The sequence below is a fragment of the Rhinichthys klamathensis genome, unplaced genomic scaffold (assembly GCF_029890125.1).
Source record: "Rhinichthys klamathensis goyatoka isolate OS25496 unplaced genomic scaffold, OSU_Roscu_1.1 h1tg001095l_1, whole genome shotgun sequence".
Classification (NCBI taxonomy): Eukaryota; Metazoa; Chordata; class Actinopteri; order Cypriniformes; family Leuciscidae; genus Rhinichthys; species Rhinichthys klamathensis.
Genome location: NW_026607339.1, coordinates 120,729 through 131,387, shown reverse-complemented (window position 1 = coordinate 131,387; position 10,659 = coordinate 120,729). Strand labels below are relative to the sequence as shown.

The following is a 10,659-nucleotide window of genomic DNA, read 5'->3' as shown; positions in this document are numbered from 1 at the left end:
ATTAGGGAAAACATCAGTTACGACAGACCTTCTCCTTCATATCATCTAAATGCACCTAAACACACACATGCCGATAAAAACAGTCACTTAACGTGGCAAACCGTGATAAGGAATTGATTTTCAAGTTTGCCTTTCTCTCTTTCATCCTAAAGGTAGATTTGGATATAATTGGAAATCATCTAGTAGTGTAATCAAGCAATGTGATGGAGAAAAAAACAAGGCAAATGGAAGATATTGTCAAATATCATATATGGGCATATATTACGATGTCTAGCTTAATATATTGAAGAGTTGAACTTGCGCGGAACTGAAACCTGCTAACAAGTAAAACACGGGGAATTAGCTTTGTGAATGTAAAACAAAAATAGTTTAGATACACAGGGATATTTATCTCGGCTTATTTCGTTAGATATGATTGATTATATTAATTCTATAAATAGTATTCAATTATAAGTGTACATTAAACCTGAAGGCCAGGTTTTCGTTCATGTATACGCTGTCAAGTTTGTTTCCTTTAATCAAGCTATTGCCCACATTGATCATTATAATTATTTTAGAAATTCTTTGTTTTGAGGTTTATTCAAACATTACCATAAACATAAGCACAATTTTCCATCAACATGAGTACAACATAAAGTTATAGCTTTGTTTTTTTGTCTACACATTCATATAATTTTTTACATTTTATTCCCACTCGGAGAAAGCATGCGGTTTAAATCTATCGACACAACGAAACAACTACGAGGACAGAATCCAGACTGTCGATGAGAAGCAGGAGGACAACAAAACCTCTGCAAGACAATTAATACAATTAAGAGAACGGGACTCAAACACAACTGAAGACTATAATCTACTGCGGCCTTTCCCGCGCTAATGTGTTCACTGTTCCCGCTCGGAGATACCACCATTTTCAGTTTTGTTCCACGTTTTATATAGTATATATGTACAATGTATGAGTTTAACTTGTCTTCAAAACGTTGCAATCCAAATAATGGATTTAAATTGTTGTGCAAGTTTACGTAAACACAGACAATCCGCATATTCCATTGCAAAATGCCAAACGCATCTAATCCAGCATGGTTGTCGTTTCTCCAGGTATCCGTTCATTGCAGTTTAACTGGTCAACTGTTAGGGTAAGGTCAGTTTAACTGGTCAACTGTTGTACTGGCACGCGTTCAGGCTCGAGCCGGGACTCTGAAGACTGCTGTATCCAAAAGACGGGTGTTGCTTAGATTTGAGTCTTAAAGTCGCGAGGCTGGAGTTGCACGTGTCCCTGTACACGCTGTACGGAGAGCCCGGAGGTCCATACGGGCATGTGGACGAGCTCATCGCGGGACTGATCGCGGAGTTATTCAGGCCGATGTTGTTGAGGCCGGTGGTCGGCATGCCAGGCACGGCGGAGTGTGCCATCCCGGACGCCATACTCATGGTCGAGATCGAGGTCGGGGCGGAGAACATGGACTGGGACGTGAGGGGACTCATGGAATTAAAGAAGGTAAAGTTCTTCGTGGACAGTGGGTTTGGGGCCAGTCCTTTGTTGGTCCAGTTGTTGTAGGTGTAGGCCGGATACACGTCATCATAAGGTTGCATTAATCCGCTGAACTGCGGCAGGTAAGTGTTCTTACACAGGTCCATCTGCTGGTTCCGTTCCCTCTTTCTCCATTTCGCCCTTCGATTCTTGAACCAAACCTAGAGGAGGAACGCATTATATTTACTCAAGCGCAACCAATGCTATTAGATCTAACGTTCACTGGAAGCAGATAGCCTAACAATAACTCTTCTTGCTTGCTGTATAGTATAGTATAATAATCCTTATTTGATATGCGAATATAGCCCTACTTAATTGATCATTTTAAATATCAGCGAAATTATATTTTCATTAGCATTAAAATAATGGCATGTAAAAGGTAAAATAATGTAGGGCTAATACTACATTAATGTCGATAAATTAATCCAACCGTGAAATGTCTGACATGAACGTTTTAATTCTAAATCCCCTCACTATCAAAATGGTAAATGTGGGTCAGAATCTGGTTCTGGAATACTGCCGGATTATCTAAAAGATCGACCTGCTGAGAAATATTTCTAAATATCGCTGAACAAAACTCAGGAAGAATTTATATTTCCTTAAGAGAGATTTAGAGATTTTAATCCTTTAAATATTCGCCTGGGTTATTTTATTCTACCTCTAATATTTAACCCTTAGCCTGCGTTTCTTAAAAAATATAAATGTTCCTATTAATAACAGGATATGCATGACTGAGAATACAATTGACAAAAAATAAACACTTTTTAAAACTAATGACTTGATTAACGATTTATTTATTTAGTGATTTTACGTTTAATGTTTTGTGATTGTTCTGTAGAAATAAGGCTATTCTTCAGACTCGTCTTGGCTCATCCTGTAAACTGAAATGTTCTCACGCATATGTCCTGGAGCCTGTGCACAGTGGTGTGTGTGTGGTGTGTGTTCTCGTACCCGGACCCGGGCCTCGGTGAGGTTGGTCCACACCGCGATCTCCTCCCGGGTGCTCATGTCCGGGTAGCGGTTCCTCTGGAAAGTGGCTTCGAGCTCCTGGAGCTGCTGGCTGGTGAAGTGAGTCCTCTGCCGTCTCTGCTTCTTTTTCTTGGACTCATCCGAGTTTCCATCGTCGCTTTTCTGCTCGACGGACCTCTCCTTTTCTGGGGAGAATAATTTTAAATCTGATGAAATCTAGTGCTCAGTCAGTCAGTAGCGCGTGTTTTTGCCGGAGATTTGGAAGGAGTCGGACACAAAGAGAGTCGGACAAAAGGGAATAATGTAATGATTCTGTTGAACAGTGCTCGTCAATCCACAAATATGCAAACAAGCCTTATTAAAATGCGTCTATGGAACGGAAACTATTTGCATACCTACGTACAGCTAAGTTTACATTGTAAGTTTATTTTATTTTATTTTATTTGAAATATCAAGATAGAAGTTAGGCTATAGGCCTATCCAGTGGAAATGTTTTAAAATCAGGCCTAGGTCATTGTTGTTTACAGCACTACATTCATGTTTGCAGTTTATACAACACTGTCATAAAAACGCATTTAATTGTAAAATTTACAACAGTGGGAATTTAAACCGCGTAGCCTATTTTATATGATCAAAACTGATAGGCCTAGCTAGTTTTAAGGACGCCATATCTGTAGGCTAACTTTTACTAAACGTGAATTTCTATTTAGTTTTTAAAGTTTGCAAAGTAGAGGCCAATCTGCATTAAGCACTGCACGGTTTCTGCAAAATTAGGCTGGAAAAACAGCTAAACAGTTAAACAAATGACGTGTACTAAAACATTTTTTTTTTACACATGTCATGTTAGGTAAGGAAGGCAAACATATTTTAAACACGTTAATGTATGCGTTTTTAGTCCCAAATACTTCTCGCGTGTGTGTTCGCTGTCTGTTGGTTATAAATGCAGATATGTGTGTTTACCTGCGGTTTCATTATCTGAAGACTCGCTGCTCGTGTTCTCGAGGGTTTCTCTGGTGCTGTTGCTCCTCGGCAGATGGAAAGATGAGGCCATGTCCACATTCAGTCCTCCTTTAAAACAATCATGTGTTATTAAATCTCTTCGGCGGTGTGAAGCGTCAGCGGACTCGCTAAGCGATGTTATAATGAATAAGCCCGTGAACAGCCGCGATCTCCTGCGATATTGTCCTCCAAACTCCCGCAGATCGGCTATATTCCTGAAGAGTAGATGATCGGAGTGAACGAGTGAGTGTCCAACAGCAGGACCCACCCATCCTCTGCTCACTTCAGTCCCACCCACAGAGCAAAAGCATTTTTCATACAAGTTAAGTTTTTCCTTCAAAACTTCTCCGCCGAGCTTCTGCATTATCGTGTATCAGAACCCGTGTTTTGGACTCAGTCTGCAGCGCCATGAACAGCAAGAGGCTGTTACTTCAACAAACAGCTGATATACCAATGTCCAGACATTTCAAACTAACAAAAAACATATTATCCATAAAATCCATCAGTTTTTAGCAGTTAGACTGCAGCCCTTAGAACCACCGCTATAATCAACATTAGCCTATTATTTTTACATAAAGGATATTTTTGAAGCCTAACTGTGCACGAGGCAATTACCAGTTACTGTTATTGACGTGCAGTTTAATATCATTCATTGAAGCAATGTCAGTTTTTATTTTTTAATTAAAAAAATGTGTTCGTAGTTGGACTTTTTGTTATATTGAACCAGCAAACCAAACGTGTGTTCAGAAGAAAAAGACTTTGATGTTCATGAACACGCTGTTATTGAATGAATGTTTAGGATTTATGCATTCATATTAATATTTTCTACAAAAAATTATTACTATGCTAGCCTACCACTTTCGCCCAAACCATGACGTAGCCTAACACAACCTAAAATTGCCAAATAATATGCAATATAATACGGGCTTATTGTGACAGTTTCGCGTCACTCGGAGAGCATCTCGCTGCCGGGTGGGATTGTTCTGTAAAGGTTTATTGAAGTTAGTGGCGCCGGCTGTTGGTGAGAATATAAAGATGATCCATAACCTGCGGGAAAATAGGAAAAGCGCCTTTTCTAAATGTTCACGGTACAACTTTCTCAAAGTAATTAATTAGAAAATTCCACAATTCATTTACTGCAGAAAATTAATATTCTTATTTAAAAAAACAAGCCTACTCATCCGACCTGCTTTATTATCATCATTATTAGGCTATTATTACATTATTATTATCATTATAACCTAGTAATTTACGGAGAAAGCCTTTAGTCAGATCTATCAGGCTGCCTTTCTTCCACAGACATTTAACAAATAATAGCAGTTGATCTAACAGCAGAATGCACGTGTTTCTTCTTATGTTATATTAACCCATGATTACTCGCGCTATACTCTTGTAGGAATTACCCTGGATACATTGAATGTTGCACAAGCACTTTATTCACGTGTATTTTAATAATCTTCCCAATGAAAATACCAAAAATACCATCGTCGACGAAGACGTAGATTCCTTCCGCTGGCTTGCAGGAGAATTATAGAATCTGTAATTCCATGACAATGCGTGTAGGCCTACTGAATAACAGAAAATATACAGATAACAGATAATATTGGTGCCCTCGGTATAGAGATTAATTTCACGAAATTGGCTTATTTTAATTTAATTAAGCAAATAAATGCCAAATAAATAAATAGTTTTATGTTAACGAGCACTGAAGATAGACGCGTGGAATAGTTATATGTGCATTTGAAAAGTGTGGATCAACATCACACTATCATTCAGAGATGTTTTATGAGCAGGTAAGAATATATTTGCATATTTTAGCTATAAGATTCTTCGGGTTGTTCGCGCTCACAGCATCACTTTAACATCTGTGTCAGACCTGAAGCAAAACAAAGATGTCTAAAGATGCGTGCAAATTAAACACAAAACAATCCTTTACATTTTCTCTCTTAATGAAAGTTAAAACGAATATCGCATATTGGGTTGAGCCTCTTCAGGTTTGGGCCTTCCTTGTGAATTCAGACAATAAACTGCAGTTTACTAACCGATGTTCTAAATAACCCGGATATCGACAAAGAAATAAATAATAGCCTAATGAATATTTTATATGAAAAAATACATATAATTTAATATTTTAAGGAGGTCAGTGGATTTAGAAGACTTTAAGGAAGCCTGTAAATAAACGCTGGAGGATATTATTATACTATTTTTGACGACAATGTATAACAAACAATTTGTCTTAGTCGTGACCGCAACTTGGCTGGAAAGCTGTTATTATTATTATTATTATTATTAGCCTATTATTATTATTATCATTATTATTATTAAAGAAGAATAAGAAAAAGAAGAATAGTCGCGAAGAATTAATGCGCCGCATGTGATTTTAATGACATTGAATAATAAGCATTTATTTATAGCAATGCGCAAATACGTCAGATTAAGTGTAGCCTAATTCATTTCAGAACTATACTCAAATACTAAGATGTTATTTTTGAAAACACTCGAGCTCGCGCACTCATGCAAACACACACATTCTCCAAACTTTTGAAAACGCGACAGTGTCCCAAAATAAAACTCTAAAACATACTAAAATCAAAACGCTTTTGTTAAATGATGATCACCTCACTCGGGAAATATGTAGGCCTAAAGAAACTGAATCCTGTCTTTCTCTCGTTCAAGCTGCCACATGCACCCGCAGGACAGTGCACGAGCCGCAGTGCACGAGCTGCAGACTCCCGCGGTCTAACCTGCGCACTGTATGCAAAGCACGCGCCTGATACTGCTACATTCGTGTCATAGTTTGTATATTCATTTATTTATGAATTGCTTTGCATGACCACATGTTGACCAACATTTATATTTATCGCGTTATAACAACCTATTATACAAAGCGAAAACAACACAAACTATTACAATGGCTAAGATAATATATAAATGATATCACAGGTACTGCACTACATATTTCCAAACATTGCTAAAAAGCGAGGAATATTGACTCACGTGTCAGTTCTCTGAGAGCCTGTTTGGTTCCTCTTCTCGTGTGTTAAATCGTCTCCATGCATTAATAATATATAGCTAGTTCCTCAAATGTGTGGTTGTTAGCGACGTTGAAGTTTATGCGCGAGAAGACGCGCGCCGGAGCCTCTATCCGGTACGCGGAGCGATCGTGACGTCACACCCCCGCGCGCGGTCCGCATGACGTCACTCGCGCATGCCTGACGGAGGATGAGTGACATCTCAGACCACTGTCAGTATGTGGTCACTTATGAGTTCTGCTATAGGTTTATCTCGCATTGTGCTATAGGTTATTTGCTTGTTATGTATTTTAGGCTATTTTAATTGCCGTTTTAAAGTAGGCTATTTAAAGATTTTTTGAAGACAATGAATGCTTCACATATCAATATTTATTTAATGTTAGTTCAGAAGAGATCACATATTTAAGAATTTAGCCTACTTTTAACTATACATATATTTTTAATACGTTTTTTAATAATCCTATACGGTCTTAAACGAAATGCATATATGAATGAGTAAAACACAATCGCTAAAAACAAGATGCTTCGAATGAAAAAAAACAAAAAAATGAAGAAAAAAAACAGACAAAGTAGGCTACCTGAAAAAATTTTTTATATTAAATATTAATATGATGAATTATACAGTGTTATAATTAATGCGCCTGTGATTACTTGGACATCGTTGTCATGTTCAGTTTGTGGCTATATTTCTTATTGTTCCGAAATTATAAATATTAAAATACAGATGAGTTATCACACAAACATTTACCCAAGATAGACTATAACGCACTGATGGAATAATTTTAGAAAACTTTAATGAGTAAAACAGCTGACCCGAACCCTTACATTCAGTCCTTGATTTAGCTTATTTTATTTGTATTATTTAGCCTCTGCCACCAATAAATTGACGTTCACCATTACATTGCATCTTAATTTATTTTGATTTTCAATCAGTAAATCAATAAAACCATGAGCGAACCGAGCCTTAACATTTCTGACAGTTTAATGAAGCTCATTGATTACAAGCGATTATAAGCGCTATAACACGAACTATGCGCTTCCATCTATAGGATACATTTTTAAATATAATTTTGCATCAGGAGAGCTGTGGCACCAGCACACTTGCTGATATTATGCATGCATATGAGATAAATGCACCGACAAAAAAAGAGATTATTGCATGTTTAAATATCATCTCCGTAATTTCCCTCTGGATTTACAAACGCGATTATTAAAAGTCGACTCGTTTGAAATTTTGTTCTCCAGAATTATGACAGCACAGGTTTGCATCGACAGAGGTCATGTGTCATTAAAACCAATTTGATAGAAGTGTTTGATAGAAGTGGAGTAATGTTTTCCACCAGAGTCATATGTATGAGTGTGTTATTGTAATTCCCCAGGGTTGAGAGTCTCCGCGAGTGTGTTTATTTGCTGAGATTACAGTGTCTGACCTCCATCACACTGAGTTTAGCTCGAGCTCTCCTGACACACTCACACACACTTACACACACTCATGCTTCTGTGTGAGATCAGAGCACTCTCGACATCTCGCGATTATACACTGGAATATTCTCTGATCTCTCTGAATTATAATTATTAATGGTCTTTGTTAATGCGTTTTAAACATCTGCACTTGAGAAACAGTGTAAGAGTGATTCACGACGGGCCGCCGGATTATGGAAAACGCACATTATGAAGCGAAGATGTCGTGCATTATTTAAATGAATACTCTGTGTACGGTTTCCATTTACCAAGACATATTTCCCCACGTTATTTCAAGATAGAGAGAAAGAGAAGAGAGCATGTGAGTGAGTGAGAAAAGAGAGAGACTTTTAAACCCCATAACACAGGTATTAAAATGAGTTCTCCTTCAACCATATAGGCCTACAGATGATCGTATTAACATTGTAATTACAAATATTCTATGTCATTCATTAATTTACAATGCTTAAATTCAACAACAACTCTTCAAGCGTTGAAAAATTAAGAGACGAAGAGAAATATTAAATGTTCGGCTGCCGTGTGTCTATTTCAAAAACAGCCTCTCCGATATTTACTAATGACACTGAACAACAAGTTTGTGTGTGTGTGTGTTAGAGAGAGAGAGAGAGAGAGAGAGAGAGAGAGATATAGAGAGAGAGCAGGAATAAAACACAGAGCGCGATTGATAAAAAGTAATTTCGTGTAAAAAGAAGTAATTTCTATGCCGCTGTTAGTGTTTGTTTGCTTGTTTGTTTGTTTGGTCATGTGTCTCTGGGTTATTTTAGCAGCAAAGATAATTTAACAACTGGAACATGAAATAAAGTGACCGTAATGCTGGTCTGGATAAAGAACTTCATGGATAAAGAAATAGTTGTCTTGTGTTGCCGGTTTAATAATGTATAAACGTTGTAAAGTAATTGGATTAGAAATGATCACAGTTTTTTCCACTAGGTATTGCAAATTACATCATATGTATAATTCACACAAAAATTTGGCTCCAATATCTCTGTGTAACGGTTGATTTAAAGTGCCCCTATTCTGCTATTTTAAAGGCTCCTAATGTTGTTTTGGAGTCTCCTACAACAGGTTTACACGCATCAAAGGTCAAAAAACACTTTCATTTTCTCATAAAATACAATAAACATCACCACATTTTTCGATGATTCTCAAACAACTCAATGGACAAATCAGTCTCACTAAGAACTTTGCTGGCCTGTGCTCTGATTGGCCAGGCTCAGTCTGTTGTGATTGGCCAACTCTGCTCTGATTGGCCTACTCTGCTCTGATTGGCCAGGCTCAGTCTGTTGTGATTGGCCTACTCTGCTCTGGTTGGTCAGACATCTGTTGTGATTGGCCTACCCTGCTCTGATTGGTCAGATGGCTCAGTCTGTTGTGATTGGCCTACTCTGCTCTGATTGGTCAGACGGCTCAGTCTGTTGTGATTGGTCTACTCTGCTCTGATAGGCCTATTTCACAAAATGGCCACCGAGACCGGAAGTAGGGTAAACTCTTTTCCGGTGAAAGCGCTAGCAGTAACAGTCGGAGGACAAATGCGGAGATTAAAAGCGGTTGCTTACCTTTTTATGTTTCAACCCAAAGAAGAAACAACCCTATTGATCACTTCACAGCTTTTCGTGTTTTGCGGGTTTTAATGGAACAATCGGGGAGAAGTTAAATCACGCCAGGCGCGTGTGAATGAGGACGCAGATGTTGAAATGGAGTGTTGATGCCGGTTCGGGACTGATGCCCTGACAAAACATGTTTATATTGCACTTGATTGTTATCCAATTTGCACGTCATACACTTTTATTTATTATTATTAACTGTTGGCAAATTAAAATTGTTTGTAGAAGTTGTTTTCTGTAACTTTCTTTCCTTTTTACCTGGGTTTACTTGTGCAAGCAAGGGCAGCTGGGACATTTATTAAACGTATAAAACACTTTCCAAACCGTTACATATAGTCTTATAAATTCAGACGTTTGTGATATAAAAAAAATAAACATATTGGAATAATTTTTAAAGTTGTTTGAACACGGAGCAGTTTTTCCCGTGAGTGGGACTGGAAAACCCGGAGTGGATCAGGAGCGGAGTGATAACAGAACGCTTCTGTGCAGAGAGGAACGGGCTTTTGCTCCAGTCCAGGCTTTGATCACATCTCCCTAAGCGGGTGAACACTTAATAACATGATTTTTTTTTAACAAAAGCCACTAGATTTCACTCATAGCCTACAATCAGACATCATTTCAATTTATTTATTTATTGTTTTTCGATATATTAACGTTAAATGTGAGCTTAGTCATCAAGTGTCATGCCATTTAAATGAATGGAACTTTTCTATGTAACGTAAGCACTAAGCAAACGTCAAGAATTTGTCCAATTTCGATCTTTTCACAACTCCCTGAAAACTATCAACAAAACGGACAACATCTGATATTCTTACTTTTGTCAGATAACGTTATATGAATGACTGAGAGAGAAAACAAGCTGTTCAAAGTCCATTTTGAAAATGAATGGCGATCGTAGCGGGCGGCGGCGCGACCAGAAGTCTTTTTGCCGTCTGTGTCTGGCGTGATTTAACCTCTCCCCGGTTGTTCCATGAAAACCCGTAAAACACGGAAAGCTGTGAAGTGATAAATAGGGTTGTTTCTTTTTTGGGTTGACATAAACACC

At 37.9% G+C, this 10,659-nt stretch overlaps 1 protein-coding gene across 2 annotated transcripts; it reads right to left on the bottom strand.

Annotated features, from left to right (window-relative positions):
* Positions 1-560: 560 nt before the first annotated feature.
* On the bottom strand, positions 561-6,623 carry pitx1 (paired-like homeodomain 1). 2 transcript variants are annotated; one of them, XM_056244786.1, is made up of 4 exons: positions 6,494-6,623; positions 3,458-3,565; positions 2,480-2,682; positions 561-1,689 (listed from the first exon to the last, which is right to left on the bottom strand). In XM_056244786.1, exons 2-4 carry the CDS (start codon positions 3,546-3,548, stop codon positions 1,153-1,155), a joined length of 831 nt encoding a protein of 276 aa, XP_056100761.1. In that variant the 5' UTR covers positions 3,549-3,565; positions 6,494-6,623; the 3' UTR covers positions 561-1,152. The 2 variants fall into 2 exon arrangements, with proteins under 2 accessions (XP_056100761.1, XP_056100760.1); XM_056244785.1 differs by lacking the exon at positions 6,494-6,623 and having other exon boundaries at positions 3,458-3,973.
* Between the last annotated feature and the right edge of the window lie 4,036 nt (positions 6,624-10,659).